Raw genomic sequence first — 26681 nt, 5'->3', positions numbered from 1 at the left:
CCCCCAATGAACAGAGGGGCACAGGTCTGCTGCGGCCTATGCTGTGACTGTCTGTGTTTTAACGCAGCAGTCGTGATGACGTCACTGCATCGCACCTGCCTGCGCTGAACCACCGATGGCAGAGGAATGGTGACGCAGGGAGCTGACGGCTTTTTGTGCCCAAAACGTCTGCCTTGTGTTTCTGGGACAAGAACGCGTTGTCTGATATAATAGTCAGCCATATTGTCATGGAGCAGTTTTCTTGGTCACCTGGACACCAAGAAAGTTCTTCTTCTTGTCAGCGAGAGAACTCCCAGTTCGTTCCTTCTCGTCGTGTACAGAAATCCAGGACGAACACCGATACCTGAAAGGTATTTGTCCATCAGGAATGTGTCAGATCAGAGTCTTCATGCTGGACTGTAGGCAGGATTTCAGTTGCTGTGCGCCCTGTGCCCGTATTGTGGCAAACAGCAGGTCCTTGATATATGGGAACCAGCAATGTGCAGGCCGTACTGCGGGTGTGGACCCATTGACTTGAATGGGTCTGCAATCCGCAAGATACGGTGCGGTGCAGACAATCCCTCCTCTCACAGCATGAGTCTCACATAGACACTCTGCCCTCTCACAGCATGTGTCTGACATGGACTCTCCTCCTCACTCTCATAGTATGAGTCTCTGTCAGACACTCCCTCTTAAACAGCATGAGTCTCACACAGACAATCCCCCTCACAGCATGAGTCTCACACAGACACTTCCCTTTCTCACAGCATGAGTCTCACACAGACAACCCCCCTCACAGCATGAGTCTCACACAATCACTTCCCTTTCTCACAGCATGAGTCTCACACAGACAACCCCCCTCACAGCATGAGTCTCACGCGGACACACCTCCCCCCCTCACAGCATGAGTCTCACGCGGACACACCTCCCCCTCTCACAGCATGAGTCTCACGCGGACACACCTCCCCCTCTCACAGCATGAGTCTCACGCGGACACACCTCCCCCTCTCACAGCATGAGTCTCACATGGACACACCTCCCGCTCTCACAGCATGAGTCTCACGCGGACACACCTCCCGCTCTCACAGCATGAGTCTCACATGGACACACCTCTCCCTCTCACAGCATGAGTCTCACATGGACACTCCTCCCCCTCTCACAGCATGAGTCTCACACAGACGCTGAAGGAGAGGTCCGGAGCAGCCACCTGCCCTCTTTTTCTTCCCTGTATTTACTGTCTCAATCTAGACAGGTATTTTGTCTAGGTGAAGCAGTTTCTGAGCATTATCAGAGTCTGCAGGCAGGAACAGGGGCCTACAGGGTGCTGGACAGTGGGGAAGAGGACGCTTTTCAAGGAGCAAATCTAACCATTTGATACTCACAGACTTGTGATTATTTTTGCTTTTTTAGGTGAAATGCTCTTTAGTTTGCTAATTCCTCCTGTGCTAATCCCGGATGCTTTGGTTGATTTACATTTTATAAACCTGAACATGCCGGCTCTGGCATAGAGCATTTCTTGCAGCCTAAGGAGCTGACTATTTCTCCCAGATGCCACATCGCCTTTAGATTATATCTGCAGAATATGCTACCTGCTATTTTTTTTCGTTGCCTGCTGGGCTTTTCTGCTGCTGAACTCTGCTTTATTCCCAACACACATGAGATTGTAGTACCTTATATTGAGAAATCAAAATAGCTGCAGAGCGGACCTGGGGGACATGGCTGATAGAAGTGACTGAAGGCGGCTGTCACAGCGATACTGTGATGAGAGGGGCTGCAGAGACCCATCTACTAAATATATCAGCATGGCCCGGGGAGCGTTTCCTGTGTTTATTATGTCCTGCTACACAAATCCACGTGACTCTTCCTGCAGAATAATAATAATCATGTTGGTTTTACAGCCAGGTGCCAGTCTTTGTGCAAATTCATCAGAAATGGAGGAAACTTTACGTGGGCGAGTGCCAAGGGCCGGGCGTGCGCACAGACTTCGAGATGGTGCATTTGCGGAAAGTGCCGAATCAGTACACGCATCTGTCGGGACTTCTGGACATCTTCAAGTCCAAAATTGTACGTATGATGCTGTCTTACCAGGTTGTGGTTACATGTAGGTAAAGTTAGAAAAATGGAAGATGCACTCCTCCAGGGGGGAGGTGCGGTGGTATAAGGGTAAAGACCCACTGATAGTCAATATGAATGAAACCACGCACTCTCAAAGTAGTATGCAAAGGTAGATTTAATTTAATGCTCCTTAATACCAAGTAGGTATATATCTCGGGAATGCAATCAAGAAAAAAAATTATTTCGAAATAAGAAAAAAATAAATAAAATCAAAAAAATTCTAAATTATGAACAAATCTCCATATATGTTATAGATGAAGCACTTAGTATTGCGATTGGGAAGACGTTTCGGCCCGTTAGACCTTTATCAACTCATCGCTTAAATATGAGAGGTGGATTTGTAAACTGTGGCGTCCCACGTGGAGGACGCTGGAGGTGCACAATGCACAGTAAAAGCGTGGCCCCCGCTACATTCACTTCTAAGGGGCTGACATAAATAGCTTAGCCAGCGCTTGGCTATTTTTGGCACTCCCATAGAAATGAATGGAGGGTGGCCGCGCATGTACGATACACACTCCTTCACTTTGCGGGCTCCGTTCTAGAGATGGGTGCAGGTCCCAGAGGTGGGACCCACACCTATCAGACATTGGGGACATATTCTAACGATATGCCCCTAATGTATGAGATGGGCCAACCCCTTTAAGTTAATGGAGAGCAAGCTGTGCTTGCGTGGCCACCCTCCATTCACCACTATGGGATTGTACTATAAATGCAGAGAATGCTGTGCATGTGCTGTGCTCTCTGTTCACTATGGGGCCCCATTCCTGAGACTGGATCGCGTCACAGTGATGGGACATCAATGTCCCCGATGGGTTTCCTGGCTACAGACAGTGATGGTATGTTCCTAGTGTATGTACTCAATATGCACACACTATAACATACTATCAATGTGTGACTGCTGGGTCCTTCATTGCTACATGTAATGGAGTAGCCTCTGCTGCTAGGATATGCCACCAGTGCATGGTCCATTGAGGTCTGAATGCAGCGACTCACAGAACATCATGGGATAATTGTTAGGACTTATGAGATAAACATCGATATGTCCTTGTTATATAATGTAAATCCATGTCTATGTCTCCCGCGTTTTAGGGATGTCCACTTACTGCATTGCCTCCCATAAACATCGCCATCCGCTTCACGTACGTGCTGCAAGACTGGCAGCAGTATTTCTGGCCCCAGCAGCCCCCAGGTAAGATAACTATTAGACCCCGGTTTGGACAGGCTTGTCAGTGCATTTTTTACAGCCCAAAATGTTAAAGGGGGTTTTCCAGGCTCCTGACATTGATGGACTATCCTCAGGACAGGTCATTACTATCCGATCGGTGAGGTCCAACACCCTGCACCCCACTAATCAGCTGCTCCCTGCAGCCTCCGGTGTAGTGGTTGTGCCGGGTTACTGCAGCTCAGCTCTCATTCACTTCAATGGGAACTCGGAAACCTGATGACTATGGCGCCCACAGTGCTCTGGAGCAGGCGCCATTTTTAAACAAAAATGGTGGATATGGGGTTAATGTGCCCATACACCTTCAATAGTTGTCGTTTGACTGACATCTATCTTTCTCCCCTTCCCATACACACAGTGGGGAAAGTGGAAACTAATCTTCCAGAAGAACAATAGGATTGCGCTGTGAGATTCGTCATGCTCAGTCCTTCTCTTCCCCGACAGATCATGTATATGGGGCGACTCAGAAGCTTCCAATACACATTAAATTGTAGGACAAACCTACCATTGAAATTAATAATAGTATGATCTATATGGGGGGGGGGGGGGGGTTGTTACTCGGTGTTGGGTTTCTTGTTTTGTTCTTTGCGTAATGTGAACAGAAGTTTTCCAGATTCAGAGAATAAAACTAGGGAACTGATTATCAACATTAATAGATTCAATTAGCATCGAGTTGTGGATCGTCAGGTTGAAGTGTACTTATCGTGATCATTAATTTTTTTCCTGCATAAATTAGCTGTATATGTTATTGCATGAAACTTTGTAATATATCTTATTAGCGGGGAGTGCTGTTTTCCTTCTCTTCCAGCAGCAGCCTGTACTCCCCCTTTCCCTGTGTGTTGGTTCTATGTAAATGTTTATACATTTCTTCTATAATAATAGAAATTAGAGAACTAGACTGAGAGGAAGGTAAGGAGGGAGGGCGGCTGCAGCAGTATCTCTTCTCTGTGCGCTGTGAGAGGGGAGGAGGAGTAGCCATGTTACAGTCTCCCAGCCTGTATATGAGACTGCATGAGAAGCATGGGGAGCAGCAGGGGGTGAGGCATGATTGGTTCAGAGCAGCACATCTCTGACCTCACAGCAAGAAGAGCCTGCCGAAGAAATGATGCAAAGGGGAGAAAAACACAAGGAGGGCAATTTCCCAAGCCCTGCAATCCAGAATTCTGGCTCCAAAAATAGAGCTTTGTGACTTTCTGGGCTTATTTTCGACATTTTTACATTTTTAAGTAAAGAGGACGCGGTTAGCCTATGGAGCCAGATTTATCAGCTGTAACTTTTTAAAAAGTCACAAAAATGAGTGAACTCTTACTCCATTAAAGGGGCGGCAGAGAAAGTGGAGTAACATCTCAAGACAGAAGTAGCTGCGCCAGATTGTCAAGCATTGTAAAACATTTGATAAATTTGGCGCCTATTACGGCAACAGAGATTCGTGCAAAACTGACTTTTTAAAAATCCTCCTCATGAGTAATCTCTCTCATTGATTTCAGAAGGTGCCAGCAGGGGCAACCTCACAGACCAGTTTGTCACCAAGCTACCGGCAGTATGGAAACTGGGTACTTCCAAAGCCGGTCTGATAACAGTGTAGCAGTCCTCATCTTGATACTTAAAGTTGCACTCCCACAATAAAATGTATTCTCTGACCTGTTAGAAAGGTACATGATGTAAACTGTAGTGAAGGTAATCTTCCTACCGGTGACCTGTATTTGTGAGTTATAACCTCCCTTCTGATCCTCAGCCGTGTCATGTGACCAACTCTCTGATCTCCAACTGACACAGGACAGAAAGTCAGTTACTTCTCTATTCATTCCTATGAGACTGACATTGAGGCTCCCATAGGAAGACATGGAGAAATAGACTTCCTGTCCGCACATAAGATATTGGGGATTTACTGGACAGTTAAGGCCTCTTTCACACTTGCGTTGTCCGGATCCGGCGTGTACTCCACTTGCCGGAATTACACTCCGGATCCGGAAAAACGCAAGTGTACTGAAAGCATTTGAAGACGGAACCGTCTTCCAAATGCTTTCAGTGTTACTATGGCACCCAGGACGCTATTAAAGTCCTGGTTGCCATAGTAGGAGCGGGGAGCGGGGGAGCGGTATACTTACAGTCCGTGCGGCTCCCGGGGCGCTCCAGAATGACGTCAGAGCGCCCCATGTGCATGGATGACGTGTCCAATGCGATCACATGATCCATGCGCTTGGGGCGCCCTGACGTCACTCTGGAGCGCCCCAGGAGCCGCACGGACGGTAAGTATACTGCTCCCCCGCTCCCCACTACACTTTACCATGGCTGCCAGGACTTTAGCATCCCGGCAGCCATGGTAACCACTCTGAAAAAGCTAAATGTCGGCTCCGGCAATGCGCCAAAACGACGTTTAGCTTAAGGCCGGATCAGGATCAATGCCTTCCAATGGGCATTAATTCCGGATCCGGCATTGCGGCAAGTGTTCCGGATTTTTGGCCGGAGCAAAAAGCGCAGCATGCTGCGGTATTTTCTCCGGCCAAAAAACGTTCCGTTCCGGAACTGAAGACATCCTGATGCATCCTGAACGGATTTCACTCCATTCAGAATGCATTAGGATAATCCTGATCAGGATTCTTCCGGCATAGAGCCCCGACGACGGAACTCTATGCCGGAAGACAAGAACGCAGGTGTGAAAGAGCCCTAAGAAGAAGAAAGTGTGGATCGTACCTGTAACCTCAATATATTTACTAATTTACTTACTAACAAGCATTAATAACGCTGCTAACTGGAGAGTGGTGGATTGCTGTGTCATTTTACTGGTTTCCCCTCAGTTAATGCCAGGGATATATCCCTTTGAAATGCCGCGAAAAAAAAAAAAGGGGAAGATCAACAGGGACCAAGTAACAACAGGAGGTGTAGAACTGGATTAGAAACTAGGCAGAAACAAAATGCCTTTAAATAAGTATTTGATTCCTTCAACTCCTATATTGAGGTCCGCTGATTCTGGAAAAGGGTCAGCAGTAGGACTGGACCCACAGTTGAATGAAAATCAGATCCTGAATGACTCGGAGGGTTATGTAATGAGTGATGCAACAACTGAAATTAATGCTAAAATGGTTAAAGAGATCTTCCATACTGTGACCAGACTTAAGGATGTTTTGGGGAAGTTAGTAACTCAGATTGGGTCGGTTCAGACTGATGTCAGTTTGATTAGAGATGATTTGGTAAAGTTGATAGAGCGCAGTAGGTGATGGAGAATAGAACATCAGTGATGGAAGATTTAGTATATAAATTAGAGAAGGAGATCAGACAAAGGAGAGCTTGGAAAATAAATTGATAGATCTAGAAGACAGATCTAAGACAGAATGAGAACAAATTTAGGATGTGTGGGAATACCAGAGGGTATAGAGGGAACTGAGGGTCCATTCGCACGTCCTTATGTGTTTTGCAGACCGCACATCGCCGACACTCTCATAGAAAATGCCTTTTCTTGTCCGCGGGCAAGAATAGGACATGTTCTATTTTTTTACGGAACGGAAGTGCGGATCTGCAAATGCGGATGCGGACTGCGCATTCCTGCCCCATTGAAAATGAATATGTCCTCACCTGTTCCGCAAAATTGCGGAACGGATGCGGACCCATTTTGCGGACGTGTGAATGAACCCTAAGTGTGGAGAATTTATGGAAAAATGGTTCCTTGATAACTGTAAGCCAGGTACCCTATCTAGTCTCTTTGCGGTAGAGAGAGCTCATAGGATCCCCAGTAAAAAAGAGTATTCCAGGGGTTCAGTCAAGGTAAAATTGTAAAAATACATGGATATAAAAAAGAGGTTGAGATTAGCCGGTTTAAAGTACAGTTTGCTTTTTCCCGCTAAGCTTCGAGTAATGTATCAGGATAACTGTTTTTCTTTCGGTCTCCTGAAGAAGTAAACGATTGGGCAGATACAAAAGGCCTGTGAGATGTAATAGATTTAAGGCGAGGGGGGGATATAGGGCAGAATATGGCAGGTTTAGGGGCTTTCTCTGTTATTCAGAGGGGAGCTGCTTGGGTGGGGGGTTGCGGGGAGAGAGAGGAGGGATAGAGGTTTTTTTCTCCCTGAATTATGAGCGTTGTATAGCTTAATGTAAGGGGTTAAGTGAGTGATTAAAGAGGGTCGCCGTCTTTGGTTGGTTGAGGGGATACATGCCCGCTGTCATCTGTGTGCAGGTGGGTGGAGAAGAGATGGATAGGAGGTGGTTATCATTCTATACACACTTCATATTCAAGGCGACTATCCATTTTGGTTCATAATAAACTTAACTTTGAATACGTGGCATGTAATGTGGATGACAGCGGCAGGTATCTCTTCTTACAATGTAATATAGAGAATGTACAGATGGGGATTGCAAATAATTATATTCCACCTCCATATAAACCCGATGTAATTTATGAATTACAAAAGTAATTGTTAGACAGGCAAACTTGTGTGTTGATTGCAGTAGGAGACTATAATGCGACTATGGATTCAGGTAAAGATAGATTATCTAATAATAATAATAATAATAATCATCTCGCTAATTTAATAACTGAGTTTGATTGGGTGGACATTTGGCGTATTTTGCACCCGGAGGAAAGAACTCATTCTTGCTACTCAAAGACATATCAAACCTGGTCAAGGATTGATATGATTGTGGGAAACAGAAAAGTAATGGGGAAAAATAAAATAAAAATAAAATATGTTCCTGTGGCCCTCTCAGACCCCTGTGCTGTTATGGAAGTGGAGCTGATCACTAGACACAAGCAGTTGCTGTTTAAATGTAATCCACATTGGTTAACTCCGATAAAAGACAAAGAAGTTATCAAAGATTCAGCCGCTAAGCAGGTAGTCTGGGATACGGCAAAAGCTTTCCTCAGAGGAATTTTATTTATTAAAAAGGTGAATTATTTGAAGAAAAAAAAACAGAGAGAAAATATTAAGACGGCAGAGCAGGAATTAGAGGCAGCAAGAGTGAGTTGTGTGGCTGACCCCTCAGTGGAAAGAGGAACAAGAAAAGGTTAAAGATATATACATGGAAAAATCTCAAACAGCACTGTTTTTCCAGGGGGTTAAGTTTGTCTCGGAGGGGGAAAAAGTTGGTAAGACTCTGGCCAACATAGTAAAAAATCAACAGAAAAAAAATCTTGGATAGGAGTAATTAAAAACAATAAGGGACAGATGGTAAAAACCCCGGAACAGATAAGTGAGGTGTTTCGTACTTATTATCAAGAATTATATAGATCAAAAATACATTTTGAAAAAGAAGAATTAAGCCATTATTTAAATGGGGTTCCCTTTAAAAAAAACTGTCAATAAATCAAAAAAGATCAATTAGATTTACAGTTGGAAGAATTGGAAAGAGCTTTGAGATCCGTAAAAAACGGGAAAATGCCAGGAGGAGATGGATTACCATTTGAGATGTATAAGGATTTTGGTCAGATACTCTTGCCAGAATTAAGGGAAACCCTGTGCGAGGCAAGAGTGGCAGGAAAATTGCCGGAGTGTATGGAGGAAGCTATTATTGTCTTGATTCCCAAAGAGGGTAAAGATAAGCTAAAAACAGAGTCCTATGGACATCCTCAGTCTCCTCCGTGCCCCGCAAATCCCGCGCCTGCGCCGTCCATTTTAGTATTAGGCGCTCGCCTGCTGCCGTCCTTCACTCACTGGGCATGCGCCTATTACTGAAATGGACGGCACAGGCGTGGGATTTGCGGGGCACAGAGGAGACCGAGGATGTCAATCACCTTTACAAGGGCGTGCCAAACGGTGAGAGGACGGAGCCTCTAGGTGCTGCAGCGACGCCCCACTCGCACCTAGAGGCTGATTTGCATATTACTAAAGTCATTATTTAGCGCGATACATAACGATTATTCTGATGACAGAAACCCTTTAAGTAAGACAATGAATATAATTAAGAACTTTGCTTATTTTTCAGGATTAAAAATAAATTGGGAGAAATCACATTTGATGTTATTAGGGGAGGGAGATTTGTATCAGAATTTTGGTGTTCACGTTGTGGATAAAGGAAGTAGTTTGAAATATTTAGGGATAATTGAAGGATTGTGTAAAGATAAATGTTGTTCCTCTTTTAGGGCTCATTCAGACGGCCGTATGCTATCCGCAAAAATGCGGATCCGTTTTTTTGCGGATTAGATGCTGACCCATTCACTTCTATGGGGCCCTTTTCTATTCCACAGTTCCGCAAAAAAAATGAAACATGTCCTATACTTGTCCGTGAAAATCAGGACATGGCCCCATTGAAGTCTATGGATCTGCAAAAATACTGAATGCTATCCGTTTTTTTGCGGATCCGCAAAAAAACGGATAGCATTCAGTATTTTTGCGGACAGCATACGGCCGTCTGAATGAGCCCTTAAGGGAACTAAGAAAGAAGATCCATGTCTGGAAGAGATTGCCACTATCAATGATGGTTCATTTGACAAAGATGGTTTTTCTCCCTAAGGTCCTGTTTGTATTACAGAATGCCCCGATTGTATTGCCCAAAAATATTTTCGGGACGTTGGATAAATTTAATGAGGGAGTTCATTTAGAAAGGGGGAGTATCTAGATTAAAAAAAGAAACACTTCAGTTACCCGTTAAGGAGGGGGGGGGTTGTCTCTTCCAGAATGGTTTTCATACTTTTTGGTTTCACAGTTTGGATATATTAAAGATAAGGAAGTAAGTTTATTGTTGAGAGGGTATTTAATGAAAATGGGGATTAAGAGTAAGCTGAGTAGTTTAACGGAGATATAAGAGTCAGGTTTACTGGGGAATATGTGCACTCAGAATCAAATATTAAATTTAATGGACTACACTTGGAGAGAAGTAAAAAAGTAATGGGTATCAAGGGTTACTTAAAATGCACTCCAATATGGAAAAATATAAATTTGAAAGAAATTCAGATGATTAAACAATATGTGAATTTGGAGAATAGAGGGGTAAGTTTGTTAGAACATATTTTAGATGGGGATAAACTGAAGGATTTTGAGATTTTGATTAGAGAGTTTGGAATCCCCAAAAAAGATTACTTTAAATATCTACAAATAAGGGAGGCAATTCATTTGGCATTTAATCCAGAGATATATACAGGTGAAACTCGAAAAATTAGAATATTGTGCAAAGTTTATTTATTTCAGTAATGCAACTTAAAAGGTAAAACTAATATATGAGACTCATTACATGCAAAGCGAGAGATTTCACGCCTTTATTTGTTATAATTTGGATGATTATGGCTTAATCTCAGTCATAATCTCAGGTCCCCTTTGCTCAGGGGGTATGGATTAATTAGCTGACTAGAGTGTGACACTTTGAGCCTAGAATATTGAACCTTTTCACAATATTCTAATTTTAAGTTGCATTACTGAAGTAAATGAACTTTTGCACGATATTCTAATTTTTCGAGTTTCACCTGTATAAGAAAGCCGCCTCATAGGGGTTTGATCGTTTTCTCAGGGATGGAAAGGTTAACGGTAGTATCTCTAGGAGATATAAATTATTGATGAAGGCAATAAAAATAAAAATACACTGACCAAAAATATAAACGCAACACTTTCGGTTTTGCTCTCATTTTGCATGAGCTGAACTCAAAGATCTGAAACATTTTCTACATACACAAAAGACCCATTACTCTCAAATATTGTTCACAAATCTGTCTAAATCTGTGTTAGTGAGCACTTCTCCTTTGCCGAGATAATCCATCCCACCTCACAGGTGCGGCATATCAAGGTGCTGATTAGACCGCAGGAATATTGCACAGGTGTGCCTTTGACTGCCCACAATAAAAGTCCACTCTGAAATGTGCAGTTTGATCACACAGCACAATGCCACAGATGTTGCCATGTTTGAGGGAGCGTGCAATTGGCATGCTGACTGCAGGAATGTCTACCAGAGCTGTTGCCCGTGCAATGAGTGTTCATTTCTCTAAGCCGTCTCCAAAGGCGTTTCAGAGAATTTGGCAGTACATCCAACCGGCCTCACAACCGCAGACCACGTGTAGCCACACCAGCCCAGGACCTCCACATCCAGCATGTTCACCTCCATGATCATCTGAGACCAGCCACCCGGACAGCTGCAGCAACAATCTGTTTGCATAACTGAAGAATTTCTGCACAAACTGTCAGAAACCGTCTCAGGGAAGTTCCTCTGCATGCTCGTCATCAGGGTCTGGACCTGACTGCAGTTTGACTTGAGTGGACAAATGCTCACATTCGATGGTGTCTGGCACGTTGGAGAGGCGTTCTGTTCACGGATGAGTCCCGGTTTTCACTGTTCAGGGCAGATGGCAGACAGCGTGTGTGGCGTCGTGTGGGTGAGCGGTTTGCTGATGTCAACGTTGTGGATTGAGTGGCCCATGGTGGCGGTGAGGTTATGGTATGGGCAGGCGTATGTTATGGACAACGAACACAGGTGCATTTTATTGATGGCATTTTGAATGCACAGAGATCCCGTGACGAGATCCTGAGGCCTATTGTTGTGCCATTCATCCACGACCATCACCTCATGTGCAGCATGATAATGCATGGCCCATATTGCAAGGATCTGTAAACAATTCCTGGAAGCTGAAAACATACCAGTTCTTGCATGGCCAGCATACTCACCGGACATGGCACCCATTGAGCATGTTTGGGATGCTCTGGATCGGCGGATATGACAGCGTGTTCCAGTTCCTGCCAATATTCTGCAACTTTGCACAGAGGAGTGGACAAACATTCCACAGGCCACAATCAACAACCTGATCAACTCTATGCGACAGAGATGTGTTACACTGCGTGAGGCAAATGGTGGCCACACCAGATACTGACTGGTTTTCTGCCCCCCCCAGTAAGGCAAAACTGTGCACATTTCAGAGTGGCGTTTTATTGTGGGCAGTCTAAGGCTACTTTCACACTAGCGTTCGGAGCGGGTCCGTCTGATGTTTCATCAGACGGATCCGCTCCTATAATGCAGACGTTTGCATCCGTTCAGAACGGATCCGTCTGCATTATAACTTAGAAAAATTTCTAAGTGAAAGTAGCCTGAGCGGATCCGTTCAGACTTTACATTGAAAGTCAATGGGTGACGGATCCACTTGAAGATTAAGCCATATGGTGTCATCTTCAAACGGATCCGTCCCCATTGACTTACATTGTAAGTCTGGACGGATCCGCTCGCCTCCGCACGGCCAGGCAGACACCCGAACGCTGCAAGCATCGTTCAGGTGTCCGCTCACTGAGCGGAGCGGAGGCTGAGCGCTGGCAGGCGGATGCATTCTGAGCGGATCCGCCTCCACTGAGAATGCATTAGGGCCGGACGGCTGCGTTCAGGGCCGCTCGTGAGCCCCTTCAAACGGAGCTCACGAGCGGACACCTGAACGCTAGTGTGAAAGTAGCCTTAGGCACACCTGTGCAATATTCCTGCTGTCTAATCAGCACCTTGATATGCCACACCTGTGAGGTGGGATGGATTATCTCGGCAAAGGAGAAGTGCTCACTAACACAGATGTAGACAGATTTGTGAACAATATTTGAGAGTAATGGGTCTTTTGTGTATGTAGAAAATGTTTCAGATCTTGTTGTGTTGCGTTTATATTTTTGGTCAGTGTAATAGCTAAAGAAAATTGGAAAAAATATATGGAAGAGCTATCAAATGAGAAATGGGAGGATGTTTCGAGTAATAGCTCTGTGGTCTGTGAATGCCCGAGATGTAGGGAGGAACGGGCAGGTTTGGTGCATTTGGTTTGGAGATGCCCCAAACTGTTTAGGTGCTGGTCTGACATAGCAGGGATCATGGAAACAGTTTTGGGATTACAGATATATGGGGACCCTGTGATATGTATATTGTGGGTTACTATTCATCTGAGACTACGGAGAGTGGTCAAACACGCATATTTCAGGCAAAACTGCTTATCTTAAAAAATTGGAATCAAAAAGAACAGCCCTTAGTAGAGGAATGGAATGATAAAAATGGAAAGGATAATTAAGGAAAATAGGGCTAGAAAAGATGGTTTTACGGAAATATGGAATAAATGGTACAAGGTGATATAGTTTTTTTTTCTTCTTTTTGTCCCTTTTTAATGGGTTATTGGTTTTTGGGGTGGGTGGTTGGAGGGGAATGAAGTATGTTATTTATAATGTTAATGATTCTATGTATAAATAAAAATTGAAATAAAAAGAAAAGCATTGTGAAACATTTGATAAATTTGGCGCCTATTACGGCAACAGAGATTCGTGCAAAACTGACCTTAAAAACCCTCCTCATGAGTAATCTCCCCCATTGATTTCAGTAGGTGCCAGCAGGGGCACCCTCACAGACCAGTTTGTCACCCAGATACCTGCAGTATGGAAACTGGGTAATTCCAAAGCCGGTCTGATAACTGTGTAGCAGTCCTCATCTTGATACTTAAAGTTGCACTCCCACAAAAAAATGTATTCTCTGACCTGTTAGAAAGGTACGTGATGGAAACTGTAGTGAAGGTAATCTTCCTACCGGTGACCTGTATTTTTGAGTTATAACCTCCCTTCTGATCCTCAGCTGTCATGTGACCAACTCTCTGATCTCCAACTGACACAGGACAGATAGTCAGTTACTTCTCTATTCATTCCTATGAGACTGACATTGAGGCTCCCATAGGAATACATAGAGAATCTGACTTCCTGTCTGCACATAGGATGCTGTGTTATTTGTACTGCTCACATGACACAGCTGAGGATCAGAAGGGAGGGGATAACTCACAAATACAGTCACTGGGAAGATGATTACCTTCACTGCATTTTACATCTGGTACCTGTATAACAGGTCAGAGAATATTTTTTTTTTGTGGGAGTGCTTTTTTAAAGGGGTTGTCTGGTTTCCCATGTTGGCGCCCTATCTTCATGACAGGTCATCAATATCAGATTGGCAGGGCTCCGACTCTCGGCACACCCTGCAGATCAGCTGTTTGAAGAGACCGCAGAGCTCATAGAAGCTCTGCCTTCTCTTCACTGTTTACCTGCTCACAGAGCTGTTCTAATTGCACCGCAGTACCTCTGCAATGCCGACAACGTGTGAGCGATACAGTCTCTTCAAACAGCTGATCGACGAGGGTACCAGGAGTCAGACCCCTGCCGATCTGATAATGATGACCTAACAGGTCGGTATGGGAAACCGGACAACTCCTTTAACACTGGCAATGGATTTTTGTGATGTGACATCACACTCCGGTTTAGAACTGCCCCGTCTGTACGTTAAATGAGGATAAATTAAGTAACAATGTAATTTTGCCCTGTTATTATGTCAATTTTTGTCTTTTTATATATATATTTTTAGACTTTGTGAAACAAGTTGCTGATTTAACAGTTGCTCTTACCAGTTTGTTGGGATTGTTTTTAGTGGTAACTACAAGTGAAATAAAGGAGGATTTATGCCTCAGTTCTGTGTATACTGACCTATACACTCATCTTCTTGACCTCTAGAATGTAGTGAGTAGAGGTCACTTGAAGCCTGATGGTCATTTAACCAGTCAATGATCATTCTCAGATTTCAGATAACTAAAGGGATTTTGTGCTTTGGATAATCCCTTTATGTTAGAAAGGCCCCCTAAGGATAAGATGATGATGGGGTGCACTGCTAGGAGGTCCCAGCCATCAGCAGTAACCTGCAGAGTAACAAGGCAACAAGTGTGTGATTTTCCTACAGTGCCCCTACAGGAGAACTGGAGTATTGCACATTTTCTGTTGATATAAGTGGTCTGTCTTTGTAATGCATGATAGCCATTCTCAGCTCAGGCTCATAAACAAGGGACCTGAACAGGGGACTCATAGTTTAAAAAAAATCCTTAAAATAGTTTTTTTGAATATCAGATGTGAGATCAAATCTCCCCGAGTAGGAGGTCACAGGTGGTGAGTCACAGTCTCTTGATGGGAGATCGGAGGCTCCTAAGGTGGGAAGTCACAGGCCCTTCTGGTGGGAAGTCACAGGCCCCAGATGGTGTGTCATAGGTCCTCAGGTGGGAAGCTACAGGCCCCAGATGCTGCATCATAGGTCCCTCAGGTGGGAAGTCACAGGCCCCAGATGGTTCATCATAGGCCCCTCAGGTGGGAAGTCACAGGCCCCAGATGGTGCATCATAGGTCCTCAGATGGGAAGTCACAGGCCCCAGATGGTGCATCATAGGTCCCTCAGGTGGGAAGTCACAGGCCCTGGATGGAAGATCACAGGCCCCAGGTGGGTAGTCACAGGCCCTGGAAGGGAGATTACAGCCCCCAGGGGAGAAGTCAAAGGCCCTGGATGGAAGATCAAAAGCCCCCAGGTGGGAGGTCATAGGCCCCCTGGATGCTAGGTCACAGCTCCTGAGTTGGCGATCACAGCCCCTAGATTGGAGAATCTTGGCAGCAAGTCCTCAATTCTTCTGCAGCGCCACCACAGGATTTCTAGAAATCAGTACATTTAATGCGTGGAAATGCTGGGCAGAATAATTTGCAGATGTTTGGGAAGCTCCGGCATACAGCATCAGGGTATTGCTCGATGAGAATACACAATGCTAAAATAGTTTTCAATTGAAAGTATTTTTTAATAATTCTATATTACCTGGATGAGAAGAATATGAGACCTAGCTTTTTATCCTCACATGAGCGGCCTCTTGTCACCTCAATCAGCCGATATGAACAGCAATGAGATTATTATTTGGTTTAATAAAACAGAGCTATATTGCAAGATACAAAAATAGTTTTAGAAACTGATTAGTATCTAGAACTACATTATAAGCAAGCTGCAGTACTGAGAAGGTGCTATATACCATCCAGAAGAATCTGAATGTGGCAATGAGGGAACGTGGAAAATGTACATTATTGGAAGTAAAAATTATATTTTTTTATCTATGTGCACTCCAGAACCCCCCCCCCCCTCTACCTTTTCTTTAAATCTCAAATTGGACCAGTCTTTGACAGTGCGGCAGCTGGCTAAAGCAGGACCCCTCCCCCACTCTTTCTGCTATAGGAGATCAGACATTTTTAACCCCGCCACCCAACTTTCCGGCAGATAAACATTGAGGGGACAGGAGGAGAGTTAACCCCTGTGTTCTTTGAAAGATTTCTAAAAGACTGTTCTGGAAAATGTAGAAAATTAAAAAATAAAATCTTCTTTTCTATTCACTTTTATAATTTGTTTTTAGGGTTACTGTTATTTTATGACTAGTCAGTGGTTGGATGTCTGACCTCCATTCTTCTGCATATCCAGGACCTCTGATGATATTATATTCACCATATGTATTGAGTTATGTATTGTAACAGGTTGTGTCCCTCCTGATTCTTTATTGTAGACATCGATGCTGTGGTGGGTGGAGAAGTTGGGGGTCTGGAGTTTGGAAAGCTACCCTTTGGCGCCTGTGAAGACCCAATAAGGTTAGCAGATTCTTATTTTTTCTACCATAAGTGGCTCTTCAAGGGTGACTCCACCAGAAGAATAGTGAGTGCAGCTCTGGAGTATATTACAGGATGTAACTCAGGATCAGTACAGGATAAGTGATGTAATGTATGTACAGAGTGACGGCACCAGCAGAATAGTGAGTGCAGCTCTGGAGTATAATACAGGATGCAACTCAGGATCAGTACAGGATAAGTAATGTAATGTACACAGTGACTGCACCAGCAGAATAGTGAGTTCAGCTCTGGAGTATAATACAGGATGTAACTCAGGATCAGTACAGGATAAGTAATGTATGTACACGGTGACTCCACCAGCAGAATAGTGAGTGCAGCTCTGGAGTATAATACAGGATGTAACTCAGCATCAGTGCAGGATAAGTAATGTATGTACACAGTGACTTCACCAGCAGAATAGTGAGTGCAGCTCTGGAGTATAATACAGGATGTAGCTCAGGATCAGTAGAGGATAAGTTATGTAATGTATGTACACAGTGACTGTACCAGCAGAATAGTGAGTGCAGCTCTGGAGTATAATGCAGGATGCAACTCAGGATCAGTACAAGATAAGTAATGTAATGTATACAGTGACTGCACCAGCAGAATAGTGAGTGCAGCTGTGGAGTATAATACAGGATGTAACTCAGGATCAGTACAGGATAAGTAATGTAATGTATGTACACAGTGACTCCACCAGCAGATTAGTGAGTGCAGCTCTGGAGTATAATACAGGATGTAGCTCAGGATCAGTACAGGATAAGTAATGTATGTACACAGTGACTGCACCAGCAGAATAGTGAGTGCAGCTCTGGAGTATAATGCAGGATGTAACTCAGGATCAGTACAGTACTTATAAAGTGAATGAACCTTTTATTCATCTTGTAGAGCAGGGATCAGCCACTTTTGACACTCCAGCTGCTGTGAAACTACAACTACCAACATGCACAGTTACTCCGCTGTTCTTCTAACACAGAAGAGAAAGAAGGATTCTGGGAGTTATAGTTTCAGAACGCTGGAGGTTGCTGATCTCTGCTGTAGAGAGAATTCTTTGATATTGAATGAGCCAGATTCCTCGTTAGGCGTTTACCAAGTTTTATTCCAGCAAAAGGCTGTTGGCAAAGCAATCGATCAATCTTTCCTGTGTCGTGTTTTTTATAATTTAGGACATAAAAATGTGTATTTCTGTATTTACTGTGATTTTTTAAGTTCTTGCCTAAAACTTATGGTGAGACGATTTTGTGATTCTGCCCTCTGCTGGTAGTTGTTTTAATAAAACCTGACATCTTTTCTAGATCATTACATATGGGGTAGATGGGTATTAAATAGATTGATGTGAGATAGATACATTAATGGTTACATATAGATAGATAGTAGATGTGAGATGAGATATGACAGACAAACGTTTATTTTGTGAGACCGCTATGAGAGCTGTGGCAGGAGGGTGTAGGTAGAGGAGATCGCTCTAGAGGCAGCATGTATATCACATCAGCTGTAGAGCGCACCTATTTCGGATGCTGCAGTTTAATGACTGCAATTCTGAAGCTATTAAATGTTTTCTGAAGAAATGGCTCATTTCCTCATCGGGTGTAATCATGCAGTAGAAGTGCACAATTTGGCCATTTCCATAGAGCGCTGACCTTTCTGCAGCTGAATTGCTCACTTCAGCTCAGGAGATGAAATGATATGGTGCACGCAGTAAATTGTGCAATCTACAGGTGAGCCCCCAGCCCTGGATGACAGGTTAGAGCTCCTGAACGAGCAGATTGAAGCTTGGGAAAAAAAACATTAAATGCCTGCGTTTTCCTAGAACTGATGGCTGCGGCGCCGCTTATCTCGGAAGAAATAGTGCATTCACTGTGTGAATCTGTCCGCTCCGCAGCCCGATCATGTTGGCTACAGCCGCTTAATTCTGTGATTTACTCATTTTGTTTTATTCTATACATTTATGGACAGGAAAGCTAGGTGATGACAACCAATATGGCAGCCACCCTGCTTTCCTATAGTCCTGATGTGCAGGTCTGCCTTTCTTCTCCGCCAGTATCACATCTGAATCGTATAAATTCACTAACTGTTTCCTAACTTGTCTCCTAGTGAATTGCACTTGGCGACCACTTGGCCCTGCCTGACCGAAGGCATCATAGTGGACAACGACGTGTACTCGTAAGTAATGTCTGCCGGATGCTGCTCCTCACAGGACGGGGGTAATATGCACAGTTCTTGAATGGGACTTTTCATTGTGAAAATCAGTCCTGAGCATGTGATGGGTGCACGGCTGGTTACAGTACAGTCATACGCTGTGTGAGCATCACGTGACCAGGACAGATTTACATTCTCCGAAATTTGAAACTTCCCGTTCAATGACTGCAAACAGAGATCTTGCAGATTGTGAGGAATGAATGCAAAAAGTATATTGCTGATTATACAGTGAATCCACTTTATTTGCTGAAACCTTTACTGGGGCGTATTGCTAGGCTATGCCATCAGTGTCAGAGTCAGATAGGTTCGGCACTGGCACCCGCTGCTTGCTTCAGAACGGGCTCCCCGAAGTGAAGGAGAGTGCACCGCGCAAGCACAGCCCCTGTCCATTCACCACCATGGGAGTTCCAAAAAAAGCTGAGCGCTGGCCCGGCTATTTCCGACAGTCCAATAGTGGTGAATGAAGAGGTAGCGGCGCACGTGCAGTGAGCTCTGCATCACTTCAGGGGCCCTGTTCTGTAGATAGGTGCGGGTTCCACCTCTGAGACCCTCTCCTATCTGACAATGTCCTAGCCAAATGCCATCCATGTCTGAGAATGGTGTAACCCTTTAATGCATCTTTTGTCACTTTCTGACTTCTGCCCAAGGTACACATTAGTGACCAGCCTCACCCATGAGAGGAAGCTGGGATACAGGGGATAAATCCGATCCCAGATGTTTAACCCCTTAGATGATAGAATCAGTAGCGTTAGCAGCATGTAAGAAATGTAAACAAAGCCAGTGGGGGCTCCCTCTCTTAACTAATTAACAACCCTCATCAGTGCTTATATATGGCAGCCGGGGCCCTAAGATGCCCCCAGAATTGACGTATGCGGCTACCTATCAGGCTTAAATTAACATTCGTAAAGGAACACTAAACATAGAAATAAATGATAAAAGTAAACGGGGTGGAAGGCGGATTGTCCGACTGCAGACAGAGCCGAGGGAGAGGAGGCCACTGCTGCAGCCAGTTACCTTACAGCCAGGAGGGCAGACCCCACTGATTTCCCGAAACACATAGAGAAGACATCTTTATAAAGGAGGAGATGAAGGGAGGATGCGCTGGGATATATATTTTTTCGCATGTATATTTGGTTGTGGTGACACAGTTCTGTTTGTGCTTTGTCATACAGGGATTTGGATCCGCTGCAAGCTCCGCAGTGGTCGGTCCGAGTGAGAAAAGCAGATAACCCGCAGTGTATGTTAGGTGAGTCGTTACGCTGGGTAAAATGATCCAATTATTATTTTTTCACTACCCTACCTGGTTGGTTACCCTTGCAGTTTATTAGTTATGTCCACCTTTACAACAATTTGTTTTTACTGCTGCAATACCTCCAAATAAAGCAGTTTTGCATATAGGGGGAGATTTATCCAGACCGGCTCTTTCTGCTTCATAAATTTGTCGCATCCGCCGGCAGTCTGTGTGCCTAAACAGAAATGAGAGCTGCCAGAGAGTTCTGGCTTCATTTGCATCAGAGAAGTGGAGTGAATGAAGATACATTTGTCGTGGCTGACGGCTATGCCCCCTTCCCTCCCTTGTCACGCCCCTGTTCTGAAACTGACTTTTTTTTTTTTTTTACTCGCAAATACGCAATTTGCAACTTTTTAACAGCACTCTCCTGGCACAGGGAGATGATATATGTCCCCCATGGTCTTGATTACAACTATCTTACCATTTGTGTATACAGCTCTAATGCAGACCTGTTTGTCCCCATGGTTACAGACTACAAACAAACCCTGTGTAGTCTGATCCTGTACTCATTCTCATCTGTCCCCTACTTCCTAATAACATCCTTCCAGTAGATTGCCAAGATGTAGGAGACAGGAGATGGTATGACAGTGGTCTGTAACCATGGAGATGCATAGGCACTCTATACACAATTTGGTAGGTAGAACATTTCCAGGGTTGCCTAATTTTTCTTTAAATATATATCTGGTGGCGCACAAAAAAAAAAAAAATTGTTTGCGAAGGTAAACTTGTGGAGAAAAAAAACAAACTTAAATCCAAGGCAGAAATCTGCGTCTGACCCTCTGATTTCTACCCGTGGCTTTCAGTACATTCGCCTGAGGATTAGCCCTCTAGTCATTCGGTGGGTTAATCCGCTTTTTCGTGTAGAATTAGTAGCATGTTACTTATTTCCACAGCGGATTATTTTTTTTTTCTACTGTGCAGTCACGCCATTCATATGCATGAGGTGTGGATGGTCTTCTAGACTCCCCCCAACTGTAGATATTGGGGGAAAGAAGGACATATTGGATTACCTGAAATAAGCTTGCACGCTCAACGGAACCAAACGTGTGTGTTTGTGGCGGAGCTGGGGGAAGAATGAGCGTTTGGCCGACCGTTATGTCATGTGCATGGCTTAAGGGTCCATTCACACGGACCGCACATGGCCGGCACTATAATGGAAATGCCTTTTCTTGTCCATGTCTGTGGACAAGAATAAGACATGTTCTATTTTTTTGCGGGGACGCGGAACCGAAGTGCGGACATCTTTTGTGGCCCCATTGAAAATGAATGGGTCCACACCCGTTCCTCAAAATTGCGGAACGATTGCAGACCCATTTTGCGGACATGTGAATGGACCCTTTAGTCAGCTTTAATCATCGCCTTCTGATATTCAACACATTTACTTTCTTCTTTTTAGGCGATTTTGTTTCAGAGTTTTTTCGACTTTGCCGCCGTAAAGAATCCACCGATGAGCTTCTCGGCAAATCTGCCTTTGAGGAAAACGGAAAAGGTAATCACGTTCTTCATAGAGTGCGCAGGCCTGGCGTAACATTGTCCGTTCCCCTCCCCCTAGTCGGATGCACGTCCGGGTAATGGTGTGGACATCAGTAATTGCGGTGCGGTCATTACAATAATTGCACAGCGTAAATGCGTGCATAAATATCATGGTGGGATCTGCTAATATAAAGGTCACTCATGGTGACACCGACAGCGCGGCAATCAACTAAGTGGCGTCAATGACACTTCTCACTGGGCCAGTAGAAAAGTCATCCCCACAAGTTGTCAGGATCGTTTGCTGAAAATGTCCATCAGACCCTTGCAAATGCTTTTGCAAATAGCAGATCCTTCATAAGCAGTTTTTCCTCATACAGAAAATCTGAATCCACTGCAGCGAATCATTTTATTTAAACTGCAGGGTCAAAATGAGTCAAAGGGGTTGTCACTTCAGAAAATGGCATTTATCATGTAGTGAAAGTTAATACCAGAGCACTAATGTATCGTGATCATCCATATTGCCGCCTCCATTCATTTATATGGTGGTGGTTGTGCTTGCACACTATAGGCACTTTTTCCTATAGTGTGCAAGCACAACCACCACTGCTGGATTACAAGTCGGCCGTAACCCCTGGAAACGAGCCGTGTATAATGTGATGGAAAAATGAATCCAGCCAGCAAAGGAAGCAACATGGACAATCACAATAAATTAGTAACTGCCTTGTATTAGCTTTCTCTACATGATAAATGCCATTTGCTGAAGTGAGAGGACCCCTGTAAAAAAAAAAAAAAGTACTCACCTTCACCGATACCCTGCTGCTGCGGTTTCAGTCCACGCTGCTCTCCACTTCCTGCCCCTGGCCTCGAGACACAGGAAATGGCTTTGACTGCCGCTTAGCCAGTCAGCGGTAGAGGCATTTCACCACTGCGTGATTGGCATAGCAGGGATTGGCTGAGCTGGCAGTCCCCGCCGTTTGCTGGGTGCTGAGCTCAGGAGGTGGAGTGCTGTGTGGACTGGAACTGCGGGGGAGGATGGGTGATGGCTAGTAGCAATTATTTTTAACTGATTCTTAGGCCTCATGCACGCGACCACATTTGGGATCCACGTCCAATCTGCATTTTTTTTTGCAGGTCGGACGTTCTTACAATAATTTCTATGGGGTCTGCAGAACAATCGGACTGCACGCAGATGTCGTCCATGCGATGTCCGCATCCGTGCAGCTGTTACGCAAATTATAGAACATGTCCTATTGTCTGTTTTGCGGATGGGAGTGAGAAAATTGCGAAATGCACACGGACAGTATCGGTATTTTGCAGATCCGTAGTTTGCAGACCGTAGTACGGATATGGTCATGTGGATGAGGCCTTACCCTCTTCAGGGCTCCAGATGGCAACTTAGAATTTACAAATGGCGACAAGACTTTTTAGTCTTGTCGCCATTTGCGACTAGACCCGCCGCCGCAGCTCTGCTCAATACAGCGGCGGGGCACAGGAGATGATCGTTCTCAGCAGCACAGTGGAGGAGTCTCTCCCTCCCCCCTGTGCTGCTGCTGTCGCCGCCTCCGCAAATAGGAAGAGACGGGAGGAGGAGGGGAGGGGCTGTGGCCACTGCGCCACCAATGAAGATAACTGAGCTGTAATACAAATACAGGAGGCGGGTGCTGGAATCAAATAGCCGGCACCCGACCTCTGTGACAGGGAGCTGCGATCAGCTGCAGTTGAGTTAATCCTTCAGGTGCGGTACCTGAGGGGTTAACTGCAGCTGATCGCAGCTCCCTGTCACAGAGGTCGGGTGCCGGCTATTTGATTCCGGCACCCGCCTCCTGTATTTGTATAAGAAACGTTGGTGGCACAGTGCGCCCCCCCCAGTATAATAAACATTGGTGGCTCAGTGGGAAGTGCCAATGAGGGTTAAAAATAATAAAATAAAATTAACTCACCTCCTCCAATTGATCGCGTAGCTGCCGGTCTCCTGTTCTTTCTTCAGGACCTGTGGTGACGTCACTGAGCTCATCACATGGTCCATTACCATGGTGATGGATCATGTGATGTATCATGTGATGAGCACAGTGATGTCACCACAGGTCCTTTGACAGGTCATGAAGAAAGAACAGGAGACGATCAATTGGAGGAGGTGAGTTAATAATTTTTTATTTTTTAACTCTCATTGGCACTGCCCACTGCACCACCAATGTTTATTATATTGAGGGGGGGCGCACTGCGCCAACAATGTTTATTATATTGAGGGGGTGCACTGCGCCACCAATGTTTATTATATTGACGGGGGGTGCACTGCGCCACCAATGTTTATTATATTGAGGGGGCGCACTGCGCCACCAATGTTTATTATACTGGAGAGTTGGGGGGGCGCACTGCGCCACCAATGTTTATTATATTGGGTTGTTGGGGGGGCGCACTGCGCCACCAATGTTTATTATACTGGGGTGTTGGGGGGGCGCACTGCGCCACCAATGTTTATTATACTGGGGTGTTGGGGGGGGCACTGCGCCACCAATGTTTATTATACTGGGGTGTTGGGGGGGCACTGCGCCACCAATGTTTATTATACTGGGGTGTTGGGGGGGCACTGCGCCACCAATGTTTATTATACTGGGGTGTTGGGGGGGCACTGCGCCACCAATGTTTATTATACTGGGGTGTTGGGGGGGCACTGCGCCACCAATGTTTATTATACTGGGGTGTTGGGGGGGGGGGGGCGCACTGCGCCACCAATGTTTATTATATTGACCTTCTACTATGCATTCTGTATTAAGAATAATACAGTATTAAGAATAATACAGTGAATAGACTTTCATCCTAGCAACCATGCGTGAAAATCGCACCGCATCCGCACTTGCTTGCGATTTTCACGCAGCCCCATTAACTTCTATGGGGCCTGCGTTGCGTGAAAAACGCACAACATAGAGCATGCTGCGATTTTCACGCAACGCACAAGTGATGCGTGAAAATCACCGCTCATGTGCACAGCCCCATAGAAGTGAATGGGTCCGGATTCAGTGCGGGTGCATTCCGATATTTTGAATGTCAGATCTGGCACTAATACATTCCTATGGGGAAAAATGCTGGATCCGGCATTCAGGCAAATCTTCAGTTTTTTTCGCCGGAGATAAAACCGTAGCATGCTGCGGTTTTCTCTTTTGCCTGATCAGTCAAAATGACTGAACTGAAGACATCCTGAACGGATTACTCTCCATTCAGAATGCATGGGGATATGCCTGATCAGTTATTTTCTGGTATAGAGCCCCTAGGACGGAACTCTATGCTGGAAAAGAAAAACGCTAGTGTGAAAGTGCTCTAAAATATTAAGTTTAAATCCCCCCTTTCCCAATTTTACATATAAAATATGTAAACAATAAATAAATAAACATATTGCATAGCGCTGTCCAAACTATTAAATTATTAAAAAATATCTCCTATGCGGTGACCATTCGCCATTTTTTAGTCAACTTGTCACCCCAAAAAATAGCATAGGACTGTTCTATTATGGGCCGAATGTTTCATAAAATGCGAAATGCACGCAGCTTTTTTTTGTGTTTTTTTTTTTGCGCGGTATTGAGTATCGTAATACTTTTTTATGGTGACGAAAGCGAATCAAAATTTTGGTTTCAAAACAACCCTACGCCGATCTGATCGGCGTAGCGTTGTCACGATACCAAAATTTTGATTCGGTTTCGATTTGGCGACTAAAAATTTGATTTGGCTCCTAAATTTTTCAGTTCAGGAGCCAATGGCTACTAGGTATTTTTTTTAGTCTGGAGCACTGCTCTTTTTAAATAAAATGATTCCCCTGGAAAATGCTTTGGAAAACAACCTGTCACTACTCCTGATGATAATTTTTTTTCTCATGCAGTAACGATTCTGGAGCATCTTTATGTTGTTCCGTTCCTCCCTTATTATTACTACTAGAAGTTTATTATTAAATCTGCAACTGGATGTTACCAGTTTGAGCAGGGGTGTGCACTCACACTGTGACACTCGCAGCCCTGATTAGATAGTATCAGACTGGACAGAAACACCCCCCACACTGGTAACACCCAGTTGCAGATCCATTACTACATTTCTAGTAGCAATAACTGAAGAACAGAACAACATAGAGTCAAGATGCTCCAGGAGTGTTCAAGCTTGGGGAATGCAAGTGGGTAGGATGTCAGGAGAGGTGGCAGGTCCACTTTAAACATTACTATCTGCCTGCCACCACCACTAGGGGAGCTTAGAAACTTACTTGATATGCATTGAAGTCAATGATAAAATAGTATGCAGTGAGCTCCCCCTAGTGGTGGTTGCAGGAAGTCAGATAGTTACGTTATTTATAACTATGCAGGGATCTGAAGCACTCTATCTGGTGGTGATCTTTTGTCCTACACAGTGCACCCGCTCTACTTGGATTTTCTAACCAGACTCCCTTCTGATAAATCTACATTTGCATATTTGTACCGCTGATCCCTGGTGAAATTTTAGCTAGTATGATAAAAAAAAAATGTATTTTTTTTTATTAGCAAGATGTAGGGGATTGCAGTGAGGCAGAATGATCCAGTTGCTAAGCAGCATCTCACAGATCTTTCTAAATTAATACTTCTATGCAGCCAGGCTCGGCATTCAATGTCCTTTGTGCTCTTTCTTTATAGACGCAGCTGATATTAGCCAGGCTCTGTCAAAGCTCACCGAGCCGGCACCAGTCCCCATACACAAGCTGTCTGTCACCGGCATGGTGAGCAGCGCCAGGAAGAAGATCCGCAAGCACCGAGGGGCAGATGAGACCCCACTCAGCAGCGACGTCCTGAACGCCATTTTATTTGTAGGTTCCACACTGAACTTTTACATCTTTTATTTTTAGACGTGTTTTTTTCTCTCCACTATTCATGATATGACCCTAATTTAACAAATTCATCTTCGCAGCTAATACACGTGTTAATTAGGAGGTGCTGCAGTGTTGCTTGAGTGTGAATTAATCATATCTGTTGTTTACCTTGTTAACGGTTCTGCCTCCTGAATATATCGGCGATGTTATAACGCTGGAAACGTTT

General features: G+C 44.6%; 1 protein-coding gene across 14 annotated transcripts in view; it reads left to right on the top strand.

Moving 5' to 3' along the window:
- RAB3GAP1 (RAB3 GTPase activating protein catalytic subunit 1) overlaps nt 1–26681 on the top strand; it is a 103772-nt gene that overhangs the window by 29371 nt on the left and 47720 nt on the right. For all 14 annotated transcript variants that reach the window (XM_040440543.1, XM_040440542.1, XM_040440544.1 and 11 more), the window contains exons 7-13: nt 1878–2043; nt 3184–3283; nt 16574–16655; nt 18768–18836; nt 20045–20118; nt 21560–21652; nt 26283–26452. In XM_040440543.1, coding sequence (XP_040296477.1) covers nt 1878–2043; nt 3184–3283; nt 16574–16655; nt 18768–18836; nt 20045–20118; nt 21560–21652; nt 26283–26452 — 754 coding nt within the window. The remainder of the gene's footprint in view (nt 1–1877; nt 2044–3183; nt 3284–16573; nt 16656–18767; nt 18837–20044; nt 20119–21559; nt 21653–26282; nt 26453–26681) is intronic.

The sequence above is a fragment of the Bufo bufo genome, chromosome 7, assembly GCF_905171765.1.
Source record: "Bufo bufo chromosome 7, aBufBuf1.1, whole genome shotgun sequence".
Taxonomy (NCBI): domain Eukaryota; kingdom Metazoa; phylum Chordata; class Amphibia; order Anura; family Bufonidae; genus Bufo; species Bufo bufo.
Note: the sequence above shows the minus strand (reverse complement) of the source record. Positions and strands in the feature narration are given on the sequence as shown.